Below are 16,352 nucleotides of genomic sequence, written 5' to 3' on the forward strand. Positions count from 1 at the left end.
CGCTGCTCCAAAACGATGACAAAATTGTCCATGAGTCAAATACTCACATGGGAGAGACATATATTGCAGGTTACTGGCTGCATTTGTGATAGCCTTTATTTAAGTCTTCCTATACTGGACTACTTTACTTTTAAACATCAAAATCCAAGCCCCGCATACACACTGCAGTCAGTACTTCCAGTGACAGCTGAACGTTCCACACATGGAACATTCTGATCCAGTGTCTTACCGACAGACTGCAGTACTGCCACCGCACTACCGCCCGCCACCGCTCCGCCATTCGCCACCGCTGCAGATGACATCATCCCGGCGGCATAAGATCCTGCCGCTATACCGGCAGCAGTGAAGCCCGCTTCAGTTAGCACAACTGGAGCCTAAGCCACAGCACCCACGGCACCGGCTGGAAGAAAGGTGGTTAGACAGGTCAGTGCTCCTTAGCCTAATCTAAGCATAGCATGAAGTGCTTGATCATTACTTGATGAACTGGAGCAGGACAAATCTGAAACTGTACAGCAGCAGAGACCCTGGGCTGGATCTTAAAATCATATTATTGAGTCAAGATGTTTCAAGTTTAAGTGTCACAGCAATGCTCAGTGGTTAAGGTTCTTGTGTAGTAGTTAGAAGGTTGCCAGTTCAATCCCCACCACCACCAAATTACCCCTGTTGGGCCCCTGATCAGAGGTCTTTAACCCTCAATAGCTCAAGTTGTATTCATTCATAAGTTGCTTTGGATAAAAGCAGCAGGTAAATGTAGCACTGTCGTGGTTGCCAGCTGTTTCTGTGAAATGGAATTCATTTGAACTGTGAACAAGATGTATTTTCGAGCTATTCAAGGTACACTTGCACAATATGTTGATTGACCAAATCCACAAGTTTAAAGCTATTTCTTGCTATCGTTTGCTGCTGGTACAGTTTTGCTTGCTTTTTAATGTTACCACCCCTTTCTATGCAAAAACGTAGACATAACCACAGGCTAAAATTGGGGGCGTTCTTACATTTACTTTATTTACATTTACAACTACATTTATATCATTTAGCAGACGCTCATATCCAGAGCAAATAACCTTGAGTCCAAAAGTTAAACAAATACTAAGCTAATTTATTTATGCCCTTAACCGAGAGACTGCAAGAAACAAGGGTCAGCGCTGAAAACTCGAATGAGAGCTACGATCAGAGAATATAACACAATTCGAGAGGACTTACTAAGCAAAACAGGTCAAAGATAAAAACCTGCAAAAATTATATTAAAAAATGCAACGCAGTGTAAAGCGTATAACACTAAGGATCAAGTATAGAGCATTATTTAAAAAAAAAAAAAAAACATACCTGCTCCCAGTCCGATTGTCATTGTCAAAATAAATAAATAAATATAAATAAATATAAATATATAATATATATAATCAAAAAGTTAACTGACTTTTGGGTTATCATTGGCTGTAGGCCATAATAATGAACAATACATGAAATAAATGCTTGAAATAGATCACTCTGTGTGTAATGAATCTATGTAATATACAAGTTTCACTTTTTGAATTGAATTACTGACATAAATTAACTTTTCGATGATATTCTAATTTATTGAGATGCACCTGTATACATATTTTCAAGTTTCAAGTTTCAAGTTTTGAGTTTGGTTTATTTGTCACGTACATAGTCATATACGGTATAACTTGCAGTGAAATGATTTGAGAGTGCTCTGTCCAAACAGGGGAAAAAAAAGGGAGTGCATAAGGAAATATATATATATATATATATACACAAAAATATATTAACAATGTATGTACAATATATGTATATATACACAATGTACAATGAATATATGGATGTGTGTGTATGTACACAATGTACAATTCCATCTTACAAATTTACAGATTTAGAGTCACATGGTGCTGGTGGTCCCCACAGTTAATCAGTTTCTCTGATTCAGGGCCTGAATGGCCTGTGGGAAGAAGCTCCTCTTCTGTCTCTCTCTATTGGTCTTCAGGGAGCGAAAGCGCTTCCCTGACCTCAACAGAGAGAAGAGCCTATTGTTGAGATGGGTGGGGTCCTTCACAATCCTCCTGGCCTTGGTCTGGCACCGCTTGTAATAGATGGTCTGCAGGTGAGGAAGTTCCGTATGAGTGATGCGCTCTTTGGAGTGCTTGTCTGTCCTGCTTGGTGCTGTTCCCAAACCAGACTGTGATGTTCCCCGTGAGGATGCTCTCGATAGTGCAGGTGTAGAAGTCCCGCAGTACCTTGGAGGGCATTCTGAAGTATCTTAGGCGTCTGAGGTGGTAAAGACACTGACGAGCCTGACAGGGAGTTGGTGTGGCGGGACCAGGACAGGTCCTGCGAGATGTGAACTCCAGGGTACCTGAAACTGTCTACTCTCTCCACCGTGGTTCCATTGATCCTCACAGGTTGGTAGTGCCACTCCTGCTACTTGCTGCAGTCCACAATGAGCTCCTTTGTCTTGCTGACGTTTAGGAGGAGATTATTTTCCTGGCACCAGTTTTCCAGGTGTTTAATCTCCTCCAGGTAGGCCCTCTCATTGTTGTCCGAGATCAGGCCCATATATGTATTAAAAAGTAGACTACTTACGTACCCCAGTCCATCATGCAATGCTACCAAAAAAAGGGCGGAGCTTCGACGCAAAATCAGAAACTCAGAAACGAAACCTACGGACGCAGCAGGCAGGTTTAGGTCATCGAGCTAATGGTGACCGTTTATTTACATTTTACGTTTTACATTTACGGTATTTAGCAGACGCTCGTATCCAGAGCCTCGAACCCTCTCGAGCCATCAGCACTGTTTGTAAACAAGAGAATCAGAAACCATCCTGATGTGGTAATTTTGAATGAATTTATTTATGGTCGTATTAATACATTTTATTAATAGATTATTTGTTACCTTTCATCCTCTATACCATGGAGGAAGAAATCCATAAACAAATTAATATAAAAATAAATACAAGCAGAAATTATTTATTTATTTCGGTATTTCTGCACATAAGTACACATTTATTATTTATGCATTTCTATGCCATGTTTACATTTGACTATTTTATGACATATTTATTTACTTTTATGTCCAATAAATATGTATCATTTGTTTGTTTTTATGTTGCACAACTATTTTGGTTTTATTTATGTCACTTTTCATCCTAAATAGTATAATACTGTATGCTATAGTAAGTTACATTTACATTTGGCATTTAGCACACATTTTTTTCCAGAGTGCTTTGTCTTTTACTCAGAGAATGTATTCTAGCCAGTACAGCAGGTTTGAGTTCAAGATACCATTGAACTACAACACTGCTGAAATACAGGGTTCAATGCTGATGCAAAACACATATAAGCTCCATCTCAGACAAGGATAAGTGCAATAACAAACAATACCCTACAATAAGTGCTGGAATTAGAGTTCCAAAACAAAAAAGCTTAGGACGGCTCAGCTTAGGGCTTTGTTTGTTGGTTTTGGTTTTTGTTGTTTTGTTGGCCTGCTCCACTCCGGACAATATTGCATCAGTTTCTTGTATGTATCTGAACACCAAAACTTGTAAATACACTTGACCTTTGCTATCAACCTGTTTGTCTGGTTTGCATTCCATTATTCATTATTACCGCTGTTACACTCAAGCCCCATGTTACGGCCTCCCGGCCTAGACAGCTTTCATATGTTTGTACGACATCACAGTACAGGACCAGAGACCCATTTGAACATCACCTGAACACAAAGCAGGATTGTATACAGTAGGCAAAACAGACGGGTTACATTAAGCATAAAAACGGCAGCAGTGGGAAAATCAACAGTGTCTCTGGAAATGTGCCAAAAGAAAGAGTGAAAATGAATTGCTTTTAAATAAATTATTGTTCTATTGAAAGCATTTTTATTCCAAGGGGGTTAGAAGGGGGTTCGTCGTTTAAAGGTTTCTCCCCTTCATCCTCTTCTTCTGATGAAAATCCAGTCTCAAGCACTGGTGCAGTGGTGGTATCGCCCTTTGCTGGGCTGGAAGTATACAGTGATGGACTGGCGGCATTAGCTGGCCCGCCGCGAAGGTCAGATAGTGCCCCTCCCATCACTTCTCCCATCACCCCACCTACAGATACCACAGCTACAGTCATGCCTGCTGACAAGCCAGCGGCACCTTGGGAGAAGAGACCACAAAGCTCCAGTTCCACAGTAAAGAAAGACAGACACTCTCAAAGTTTTATACATGTCTGAAAACTTCTGAGAATACTCTTGGTTTTTTTGTTTACATGTTTGCAAAAACTCTAGCTTTCAGTTCCAAAAAAATGCACTCAGAATAAGTGGATGTCAGAAGCAGCAATATATGCTGTGAAACTAACCTGCTCTATAGTAGGTTTGCTAGACATAAAGTGGAGTTAATCATAAAATACTGGCTGAACATTTCTAAAATGTTTCCTAGAGGACCACCGATCTTGTGGCTCATATTTATATACTATAATATAAGAAACACTTTACTGTCATTCGCATCCATTTTGCATCCTGTTATTTGAATTGTTTTAATTTAACCATGAAATATCTTCAGTTAAGTCTACTAAGACTTGACTCAGAGTCTATTCAGTTTAAACACTCAAATTGCAATGTTGTTCTAGAACTCTTCAATATGATGGGTCGAGTTAAGTCAACACAGAGTTTAATTTGATAATCCAGAATTCTTGGATAGTTTATTGTTTGTCTGGGATGCTAGAGTGCTCGAACAGAGTAGAGTCTTGATGGTTGTTTTCCATGAATCTTGAAAGATACTGTGACAAGCGTGACTGCACTTGAATCTTGAGGGGCTCGAGGTACAGATCGGGCTTTGACTGTTGGACATCAAATAGGAGGGAGCAGGTCTGTTTTTGGCCTTGCAGGTGAACATCAGAGTTTTAAACCTCATACGAGCATCTACAGGAAGCCAGTGAAGTGGATGGAATGGAGTAATGAAGATCAGATATGCTGAAGTTTTCTGGATCAGTTGTAGCATGTGACTGTGCTGCCCTTCCATCTTGTTTTTTTCCAGCCATTGGTAGGACTTTCTTGCCAGTCACCTCTGCTATCTGTCAGTAGTACATTCCATGGGAGGGTGTTATCCTGCCATGGAATCTCCTCTGCTTCCTTGGTGACAATATCTCCCATCTGACTGAGTCAGTCCCTCATCAGCTCATCTTTGGGGCCACTGCTCAGATGTATTTATGGATGTTTCGTGTCTCACCCTGGACACTCTGAAGGTCCTTTTCCCTCCTCCCAGTGGTGTATGCATTGCTCCATGCATTGTGAAAAATGTTTTAGTCTGGATGTCAGTAGTTTCCAGTTCTTCCTCTGTCCAAAACATCCTATTTCTTGGGACACCTTGTGTACTACACTGCAATTTTTATTGCATCATAAAGATGTAAAGATAGTAAAACCTCCAAAGAGATATAATTAACCATAAACAGAATATTTCACAGAATGCAAACATAATACAAACTGAACATATATTTAACCCACATTCAGACCGATGTGTAGTATGGAATATATGGACCACTGCACAATACATATATTCAGCTGGGAGTTCATCGATGTATGTAATAAACATATGTGTTTTGAATGCATTAATTCCATGGCAACCATGCTAATACTGCTAGTTTAACTAGTGGTTGCACGTTTTCCAATGATTATTCCAATACCTGTGAACTTTTCATAATGTAGCTGACAGCTCTGCAAAAATGTAACAATATTGGATTAAGGCAGCGCCACCTCTTTTACAAGAACTGAAATGATACACTTTTGAAAAATGCTGCTGAGTTTAGTTCAGTTCAGTTCTATTCTGTGAAATACTAAGTCATGATAATTGTTCTTGTAAAACAGTTCACAGTCATCCAGACTCTTGTGTATTTTTCCACATTATTTATTTATTATTGAATTTGTTTATTGAGTAAGTCATAGCAACCATAACACAAGACAGGCTAATTTGAGGTGACAACAGGAGATTGACTCAAAAATGAGAAACTACATTCCAGAGTTTAGACTAAAGTAACAATAAATGTTGATAAACAAGACTTCATTGACTTCATTGTACGGCGATTTCCGTGCTGAGTCAGAACTGGCTGTGGAAGGTGTTGTTACACTAGAAGCGCCACCAATCCTCCTACAGTACCTCCTACACCTGCCACTGCGGCAGTCCCGGTACCGGCCAAACCAGCTGCTCCTAAGTAACAAAGAACAAAAATCTTGTGAAAGGCCGGCGCAGTCCACAGAATGCTATCTTGTGTATTGTGCTGATCACATTAAAATGTGTCACATTGGGCGTTAATGCTTTGAGAGCGCTCTGAAAATGTGTCAGAACGTCTTCATGCGCTGTGGTTTATAGGTGATGAGCCCATTCGAAGGTCACAGCTGCAATGATGTAACTGGTTAATAGACACCTAACCGAAATATGGATAGGCCTATAAAAAAAGACGTTACAGTGTTTTTTCATGAAACAAAACAATCCGACTGCACTTTCAATAGGCTAGGTTACTCTCACATTCTCAGCCACTCAGTCACTCAGTAATGCACAATAAAGTGTAACTTTTACTGAAGCTAAATTAACATTAACTAGCCTATGGAGCTTCCAAGGGTTCTTTAACGATGTTTATTGTTACCTGATGTTGCTGTTAAAGTAGGCTAATAAATCCCACCTCCCTTTTAATTTGAGGAGTTTTCAGGTTGAAGCGTTTTCAGCTCCAGCGCACTAGGTCTACTGCTGATTAAACCAAAGTAAAAAAAAAACTTTGACAAATAGCCGTTGCGCCCAAAGCCACATATTTTTTTGCAATCCCAGCTACAGACACTATTTTCATCATCTCTCTTTTTGGCAAAACATCACAAAGTGCCAGAAATATATAAACACGGAATACAAAAGTCAATAAAGGTCACTCATGTTAGACGCCAGACACTCACATGCATACAGTCAACTTAACTGTTTAGGTCTTGTGATTAAATATCTTACCGACAGACTGAAGTACTGCCACCGCACTACCGGCCGCTACCGCTCCGCCATTCGCCACCGCTGCAGATGACATCATCGCAGCGGCATAAGATCCTGCCGCTATACCGCCAGCCGTGAATCCTACTGCCGTTAGCACAACTGGAGCTAAAGCTACTGAACCAGCTGGAAGACCAAAAACCGAAGGAAAGGATTTAGGATATCGTCGAATGTTCATTCGGTAACAAGTTTATTTGTGCATTGCTTGACGCTCACTGACATAATTTGAGCACCGCATTTTTAGATATTTATTTTTATTATGTTTTATGCATCAATATAATATTTAAATTGGAATAAGAGCAACACTGGCAAAAAAAAACCCAACAACAATAAGCAAGTGTTGTAGCCAAATTTCGGAGTAAATGAATTTAGTGTAGGCTTGATATCCATGTTTTATATTAAATTGCTCAAAATGTTCTAGTTGTGTTGTGTATTACAAATAGCTAATCCCAAGAAAGCACACACAACCAACGTGGAAAGTTATATTCCCCAATCTTGATCAGCGAGCCGAGCCGCCAGCACATCTCTGCAGCACTTCTCCAAAGCACGCAGTTTTAAATAAACACACCATAGACGACATCGACCACTAAATACTTAGCTGCGTCCAGTAGCTTCTTTTAATATAGGGAGTGTCTGATGTAGATTTTTCTTGTAATGCGGCAATTCAAAATAAGCCGTAGGCTACTATAAATTCATAATGTATGAACATTTAAAATTCCCCACAGTTGCTAAGTTTTTTAATCTAATGTGTGGCTACACCTACCTGCTCCGGCTGCGACTGCTGCTATTGTTACTGGTAAAGAGAAAGCATAAATAAGCTTGATAGGTCACCAAAATATCATAAGCCAACTGCATAAAAACACCAAATATGTTTTAGACAAAAATAAGTGAGTTACTTACATAGACCCATCTTCCGTACTGTTCCCGTTGGGTATTCCTCGAGTATTCGTCTGACTTCTTTATATAAGTGAAGGGCGGTGCTCTTCCAGAGAAACGAAACTGAAAGTCACATTTCTGTTATGCTAAAAAAAGAAAACATTGTCCCTGAGGGCATGCGTTATCAAGGGTCAGGACAAGGTTAAGAAACGTAACAACAACAATAATAATAATAATGGGACACCCAAACAAATGTATGCCTCCAAAATATACTACAAATTAATAAGCTTTGAGGTTGTAGGATTTTATTGATTATTGATTTATAGAGGGGCATGCAAACAAATTATTGTGAAGCACTACAGGCACAAACATCACTTTTGCTTGGAGGGAATGCCCAGAAGTTCTTGGCAATCATCTTCTGTCTAAGATCTCAAGAACATCATGTACTGGTAAACTTGCGGTATCAGGATTTGGTGGACTTGTGTGGTAAGGCAGGCCACTGGAGAGGGAACTTATGTGGCCTACAAAACCTAGCAAGCCATGTACCCATCACCCCACCTGCAAACGCCACAGTCATCTTTATACTTGTGGACAAGCCTGCAGCACCTTTAGAGCAGAAAGCAAAAAGCAAAAAGCTTTAATTTCACAGAAAAAGGAAATTGTCCTGGTTCGTGCTTGGTTGAGGAATTTTAAAAGAGCCCTGAGAGGTATTGCAGAAAGCAGATTTATAAATTAACATAGATCTATTAATTTGAAGTTTGCTGAAAACTCTAGCTTTCAGTTCCAAAAAATGCACTCAGAATAAGTGGATGTCAGAAGCAGCGATACACACTGGGAAACTAGCCTGCTCTGTAGCAGGTTTGCTGGACTGGACTCAATCTTCAAAATGCTAGCTAAACATTTCTAAAATGCTTCCTAGAGGACCACTGATCTTGTGGCTCATATTATTGATTACAAGGAGTGATTAGTCCTCGCTTGTACATTTTGATGATTGTTTTTAACTTAATTGAGCTTTTGAACATTCTTTACCGCCACACACGATGGTGGATGGGAATGTGGATTCGCTCTCGGTTCAATGACATGTTTTATGCATCGACTTTTTTTTCTTTAAAAGACCAACGTACATAAGTTGGAGTGATGAACATAACTTGGGCATGACCATAATCTTTTTGCAGTGCTATGTTGATCAATTGCATGCACCTTACACAGTATTCCTGCAATTGTCTGAAGTTTTGTTCTGTGCTCTGAACACAAATCTGCTCAAAACCATTACTATCCCCAGTAGTCAGTGAAGACTCTTTACTGAAAGGAAAAGGTTTTCCAAATTTGTTTCTTTACTTACTGTAAACAACAGGCAAATATATGTTTTGATCTCCCTGTTCATTTTCAAAGTCTGTAATAACTTTATATGATCATGACTTTATACATAGTCTTACATATACCGTATATATACAGTAACATTTTTCATATATGCTTTGTTTCATGCACTTACAATTTTGAACATACAGATCTATATAAATGTTTTATTATGAAATACCATATATGTTAAGGAACCAATATACAATACCAATATAACTAGGAAATGTACATTGACATCATCATCAAGTGAAACCTATGGAAATTCTTCTTCCTGCAAGATACAGATTGAAGCTCAACAATAACTACCACTGTGAGCATAGCACTGCAGAAATGAAGTAGTTACGAGTAAAAAAATCTTACCATTCTTACTTTGCTTTATATAAAAAATTAATTTTCCTGGTTGTGAACCTTATTTAATTATACTTTGATTACACAGGCTATGTTAAAAATGCAAACCATCACAACCAGCAACATAGATGATTAAGTATTAGTTTAATCTGATGTGTGTTGAATAAGTAGGCTAATAGGCTTTATACAGTTTTGCACTTTGGTGGAGAGTCATCTTTTCTGGAACGTCAAGTGTCATTTCTTCATGAACGCTGTTGCTGTAATTTCAATTTCTGAGAGCGTGGAATAAGAAGTTTACACTTTATTGTCATTTGCATCCATTTTGAATTCTGTTGTTTGAACTGTTTTAATTTAACCATGAAATCTCCTCAGTTAAATCTGCTCAGTGTCGACTCAGTTCGAACACTGAAATTCCAACATTGTTCTAGAACTCTTCAGCATGACGGGCCGAGTTAAGTCAAGTCAGAGTTTAAAGTCAAAATTAACGTTTGATTAACCAGAATTCTGGTTGGATTGTTTACTGTTTTTTCTGGGATGCTAGAGTGGCCCACCTGCTGATTGAAGAAGAGCCACCAGACCGCTCGCAGCAACTCCCCCGCCATTGGCTATGGCGGCTGATGACATCATACCGGCACCCGCGGAACTTGCGGCAATGCCTGCTGAAGTGAAGCCCCGCGTGAGCAGGGTCCCATGGGCCAACGCCAGAGTGCCAGCTGCAAAACAAAACCGAAAAAGCACAGCGCAGATCGTGGAGAATGCTGAAATGCCACTACTTCAACCCACTTGCACGGCTTGAAGTGAACAGTGTAGATTGCTTGGTCAAAATACTATGTGGTTAAATTTTTAACAGACTCTTAACACTTACCTGTCCCTGCTGCAGCCGCGCAGCGCTTATCTAAAAATGAAAGAATAAAAAAAGAACCGGTGTTATCTGGGGTGTTTCATAATTGGTCCACTTTTGTGGGTCTGAAGATACGTTTTATAATCTAATATATGGCCTTAAAATCTTCATTCTACTGACTGTACTTAAGAAGTCATAATACCTAAACTCAAAAATAGCCACTATGGACTATCGAGACTAACCACTTACTTCTCATTTTGATAGGTAGACCTCAGAACCGATATGACAGCAAGAAAGGTGATCTATTTTCGTGCTCCAGGGATTACATAGACTTAACGTTAAAGTAAGGAAGAAACACATGGTAAGGTTCTTTTCGGTCGTCAGAGTCACGTTAAAATGGCATGCGTCACCGTGTTGTTAATAGAAATTAGCCTATACATTGATAAACAAAAGGTCTCCAGAGAAACAGGATATTTCGGACACAGTTCTTTCAGCACGCAAAATGCTTTTAATGCTCTAGGTGGTGAAACCAGTTATGTTAGATGTTTACAACATAACTTTCATTCCATGGAGTTCCACGTCATTGCTGCTATATACGTCACTAATGCTAACCATTAACATTAAATTGCCTACAACAACTAATCATTATTTCTTATTGCTAGCATTAACATTATGGCAGAAACTACTAATAAGTACATAATCAGTTTTATGGTGGTGGTGTATTGCTAACATGCAAATAAATTCCTGAATCGATGTCTCTTACTCGCTCATTCATTTGCTGAATAGTCATATGTACGTGCCTTAGAACTTAGACATTAAAGATAGCCTACAATCAGGTGTGCAGTTCTTGTGCCGAATCTGAAATATAATCCAGCCAGTGGCTCTGGAACGCATTCCTGGATACTGTGTCTCACCCTGGATGGTGGACCGTACACATTGTAGGCCACTTATCCCCATGCTCCAGCTGGTGTACAGCTGTTGGGTCCTGAGAGTGCCCCGTGCACTGTGAACTTTCTGGTCTCGACCTTGGCAGCTTCGTTTTTTCTCTCGGCTGATTTATTGTGCCTGCTGGCTATATGTGGTTATGGCTTTACACATAAATGTATATATACCATCTAACTGTTAACATCTAAATGCATACATATGCATACACTTGTAATAGCCATTTAAAATATAACAGAAGTCATTATAACTATGAAGCAGTTGTTCCTTTCTGTGAATATCCCGGTGCTGGCCTTTGAGAATGAAATATTCAACATTTGAGACAAGAAACAACCTTAAGCATAACAGCTATTTACCATCACTGCTTTTAACATAGCATCCACGGACCAGGGGTAGAGAATGTTATTTCCAAAGGACCGAAATAACCGGACCTTTTCATTACAAACAGGAGCACACCTTATACAACTACACACTCGATGTGTGTAGACAAAATTCATTACACAACACAGAATCACGTGTTTCTGCATGACTGGAATGAAAGCCTCCAGCTACTGCAGCCCTTCGTAAATATGGTCCCTCATCCCTGCCTAAAGCATAACGGCTGTTGGCTGTCTTTCGACTTACCTCATTTGTGCCCACAGCCATTTGTCTGTTTGTCTCGTATTTTTAAAAACCCGATATGCCACGATCCTGCCGTCGCAAAACGGAACGAGGTCCGCTGTGGAAGCGGTCGTTTACGCCATTCCGTCCCCAGCACGTCTGAAGACGCAGATCGTACGGTGGGCACTGCCGGTGCTAGACCATTAACGGAAGGATATGAAGCCAGAAGAGGTGCGTCGGGAGAAAATGGTAACTCGTGAGGGGTGAGCTCTAATAAAAAGGTCATTACTGCAGGGTTACAAATCGGTCAAGCGACTTACCTAATCATGCATTACGCATTTTAACTAATCAGTGCGTGAATTAAGCGTCTTAGGTTCCCTACAGAAATACATAAAACCTTCATCACTGCGCCCTCATTTCCTTTCTTTTGATACAACTAACGTTATTTGTTCGTCCGTACTGTTTTTTAAACGATGTTAAACTACGGAAGCTGCCAGTTCATTTTCTGAGCAGCAGAAGGCAATATAAAACCCTTATACCGGTTTAAAATATATTTTAGAAATCTTGAAAGCCATAAAACCAACTTTTTTTTTTAAAGTGTAAACCTACTTTTGGTTGTGCATGTGTGGCGAGGGGGAGGTAAGGGAAAAAAAAAATTTAAAAAAAAATAAAAAAATCTAAAAGACCAAAACAAAATGAGGTCTTCCAACATTTATTTGCCCTTGATATTACAATAAAATCACCGACATTTTTAAAATGTTAGCAAAAAAAAAGAAATATATACATACATACATACCACACACACGCTCGCGCACACACGCACACACAAAAAAAAGCTGATAAAAGCAGTGGTATCGTACTCCGCTACGTCATACTGGGAAATGTGGATGCGAGTGCCATCACGGCTTTGGCTGAGGTAAATGCCAGTCAAAACCTAATACCAGACTAAACCCCACCCACCGAGTCTCACCTCTGCCCAGCACTGACTTCTTGCTCACGTGTTCAAGGGTTAAAAAAAAGGAATGTATATCTTTAACACTAGAAAGCTATTTTATGAGGCTTCACATTGTCCTTTAACCGTCATTAAATTTATGAACGACGATTTGTCGATTTGCATGACTGCTGCTGATATAGGAAACAAACAAACAAAAAAAAAATAATACAAAAACAAAAAAATGTTTAAGGGCTACTGGAGTGTTAGAGAATGCTTCCTTCTTTTAAGTGTTAGATGGTGCTTCCTCCAGAAAGTATTCCTGTATTCCCAATCCATTCAGAAAACACTTTCCCCACCACCCAGATCTTTCCTGCAGTGCTTGGGCCGATCCGTGTCCCCCACCGAGCCCGGGGAGAGTCTGCCGGATAAGAAATGGGGAAAGGGACAACAGGCAGAGAAGGAGTGGCTGTTTTGGCCAGAGGTGACGCATTTTGTTAGCTCATCTTCTCTGTAGTACTGCTGTAACTTCTACAACGTGGCACAAGTCTCATATATTTTTCATATATTTCAATCTTTCAAAAAAAAAAAAAAAAAAAAAGAAAAAAAAAAGAAAAAAGGAGGGAAGAAATTAAAGAAAGCAAACAGTCCAGGTGTGGTGGCGAGGTGTGGTCACTCGGCAGCCGCTGTTGATTCGGTGGTCTCGGTAGGTGCAGCCTCAGCGGGGACGGGGGTCTCCTCGGGTTTGGCCGTCTCTTCTGTGGGTGTGGCTTCTGCTGCAGGAGCAGGCTCTTCCACTTTGGACTCCTCTGCCACCTCTGGGGCCGGTGCTGCTGCTGGCTCCTCACTGGTCTCCGTGGCTACAGGCTCCTCCTCTTTGGTTTCCTTAGAAGCGTGGCCATTCTCCTCGGGAGCGGCGGCAGGTTCTTCGGCCGTGTCCTCGCCACCCTTCTTGGTCTTCTTCAGGGAGAAGCCCCTGAACTTGAACGAGTTCTTCAGGGAGAACCTCTTCTTCTTCTTGGTCTCCTTTGGCGCCTCACCATCCACCTTGGCAGGGTCTCCCTCCGTGGCAGGCGCCGCCTCAATGGCATCGCTAGCCTCCGGCGTCTCCTTGGTGATCTCGGCAGTTCCGTTGCCGTCGGCTGTTGCTGCTGCCTCGCCCTCGGGCTTGGTCGACACATCACCGTTAGTTTTCACGTGGCCATTCTCCTGAGGTGGAAGTCAGAGAAGGAACTTTAGATGAGCTATATTCATGACCGACATTCATGCTAGTAAGCAAATACATCAGTGGTCAAGTTAATTTTAGGCAGGGTGACGCATTTTAAATGACTGTTTAAAGGAAAGACGACAGCAGTCTCGGGCCGCTCATAACTTTTCAGAAGGCCTACAGTGGTGATAGTCGGTGGGCAGCTACGTTTCCCCTCATGAAAATGTTTTTTGCATTTGTTTGGAAAATGCTATAACAGGTATTTAAATCATATCTAATTTTCATACTCAATAAATTATTATAAAACAGTTATGCTCACATGACATTGTCCCAGATTAATATGTAGCAAAACTGCTATATCATGACATGGCCTCTGAGGGGTAGGGGACAGCAAGTAATGACCAAGTAAGGAAGTAGCGTCATTAAGTGCCGGTCAAAGTGTCAGATACTGAGCAGCTTTCAAGCCTCTGGGTATTTATTTGGCATTTTCCGGACAGCTGTGGCGCTATTTCCCCTCCCATTTCCTTATGGGGAAATAAGGGTATATTACGCGAGTACTCGACCTAAACACAAGGGGGCAGTGTTGATCCGTGGCGGACGTGATGAAACAAAGAAAGAACAGGACAACGACACGGGTCGTTTAATGTTCGGCAATCCTCCAAACCCACCGAGAGCGAACGACTTCAACAGACGCCCTACCGCCCATTAAAAAAAATTAAACGCCGCAACCCATTCATCTGTCGCACTTTGATACCACTAAACTAACGGTAATTTTAGCGAGACTGACAAAAGGTAAACCGTTAAGCAGAGTCCACGCGTCAGTTGTTCGTGAAATAACCAGTCACCTACACTTCACGCGTTTACGTCGGTCCCCCCTGGCTGAGAAGGAGGGGAGAAAAAAAAAAAAAAAAAAGTGTCACGGCTACCTTTAAATTCCCTGCCGTCTAAACTCCGCCAGAATCAAACCGTTGCCGTGCGCCCAAAATAAACCGTGGGCACATCATTAAGCAGTCAGACCGCGTTGCTGTGTTAATGAGAGCCAAAATGACTGGTGCCAAACGTGAGCGATGAAAAAGCGTAAGGAGCGCAGCCACTCCGCTCCCTCCCCCATGGCTGGCTGCGCGCTTTGTCTGCGGCGCAACAGAATGTGCCCCACGCAAGCCCTCATTTGCATACTTTGCACCCTTTTGTTCCACAAGAGGGGTTGCTGGTTTCAGCGCCCACACAACACAATAACCTTTACGAAACGGGGGGGAAGTAATATTTGCTCGACAATTCATAACATTTGTTAAAGTAAAGTAAAAGAAATACATTTCGAATTTTTTGCCCAGTTTTCTAATCAAGAAAACCAGTTTATCGTTAGCGGTAAGTGGCCATCGCTGGCATGTTACATTACGATTCGTTAGTAGAACCAATCTGACCCCAACGTTACCACCCCCCCCAAAAAAAACCGCGACTCGAGGAATCGGGGTAAATAATTAAACAAACAAACAAAAACAAACAAACACAGACAGCAGCTTTGATTGAAAAACAAAATCATCTGTAAGCCTACAAATGCTACCAAGAGAAAGCTACCCAGACACCCAAGCAAACGTGGAGGTGAGGTGGCACGACACGGACAAACCGAGCAACAAGAGTCTAACGTTAGCCAACTACCACAGAGAACGGGAGAACTCGTAGATGGCAAAACCTCACCTGGCCGTTCGCCTTAGCGGCTGCAGGGTCAACCTCGGTAACTCCACTCTTGGACAATTGTGCACCCATCTTCGTTTGTTTACTTCTTAAAATTAAATCTGCGAAAAGGGGAAAAACTATACCTACTCAAACCTAACTTATTGAAACCCCAAACGAAAGAGTCCAGACCAAAAATTCAGTGGCGTCGCAGATTCGGCCCCCTTTGATCACTAGGAGTTGGGGAAAAAAATGAGAAAAATTCAAAGTGTCACATCCACACGTTCCCGCGGAGCGAAGGATGTGAGTCTGGCGAAGATACTGGCGTGTGCGTTTGTGAACCCTCAAATATCACGCAAGACTCCACCCATGGGCGTAGCGCCGCCCCCCACCCAATCTCTAGCAGCGGGTTGGCGCTTCGCTCTCTTATAGTCCTGTTTTATCATTCTAGTCTACAAAACTAGAATGATTGGGTTACTATGTACGGCTAATAAAAGAAATGGAAAGAAAAAAAAATAGACTGACGACACACGATCTGCGTTATCAAAATAATAGAATTATCGGCCTAGTTCATTAACAGTTTTAA

The 16,352-nt window shown here is 41.1% G+C and overlaps 2 protein-coding genes and 1 long non-coding RNA gene across 4 annotated transcripts; 1 reads left to right on the plus strand and 2 right to left on the minus strand.

Moving 5' to 3' along the window:
- Positions 1 to 5,851: 5,851 nt before the first annotated feature.
- On the minus strand, positions 5,852 to 10,686 carry LOC145660293 (uncharacterized). Of its 2 annotated transcripts, XM_081724751.1 has the most exons (8): positions 10,665 to 10,686; positions 10,440 to 10,469; positions 10,126 to 10,287; positions 8,426 to 8,473; positions 7,892 to 7,990; positions 7,755 to 7,784; positions 6,956 to 7,117; positions 5,852 to 6,172 (listed from the first exon to the last, which is right to left on the minus strand). In XM_081724751.1, exons 1-8 carry the CDS (start codon positions 10,669 to 10,671, stop codon positions 6,087 to 6,089), a joined length of 624 nt encoding a protein of 207 aa, XP_081580877.1. In that variant the 5' UTR covers positions 10,672 to 10,686; the 3' UTR covers positions 5,852 to 6,086. The 2 variants fall into 2 exon arrangements, with proteins under 2 accessions (XP_081580877.1, XP_081580878.1); XM_081724752.1 differs by lacking the exon at positions 8,426 to 8,473.
- LOC145660294 (uncharacterized) lies at positions 7,033 to 10,504 on the plus strand. Its single transcript, XR_014126541.1, has 2 exons — positions 7,033 to 7,172; positions 10,116 to 10,504. It is a non-coding gene; the product is annotated as an uncharacterized LOC145660294 (long non-coding RNA).
- A 1,967-nt stretch (positions 10,687 to 12,653) lies between the features above and the next one.
- On the minus strand, positions 12,654 to 16,106 carry marcksl1a (MARCKS-like 1a). Its single transcript, XM_027007072.3, has 2 exons — positions 15,791 to 16,106; positions 12,654 to 14,097 (listed from the first exon to the last, which is right to left on the minus strand). The coding sequence occupies exons 1-2, from the start codon at positions 15,857 to 15,859 to the stop codon at positions 13,561 to 13,563; spliced, it is 606 nt and encodes a 201-aa protein (XP_026862873.2). The 5' UTR covers positions 15,860 to 16,106; the 3' UTR covers positions 12,654 to 13,560.
- Positions 16,107 to 16,352: the final 246 nt, after the last annotated feature.

Source organism: Electrophorus electricus, chromosome 12 (genome assembly GCF_041902795.1).
Source record: "Electrophorus electricus isolate QZ-2024a chromosome 12, ASM4190279v1, whole genome shotgun sequence".
NCBI lineage: Eukaryota > Metazoa > Chordata > Actinopteri > Gymnotiformes > Gymnotidae > Electrophorus > Electrophorus electricus.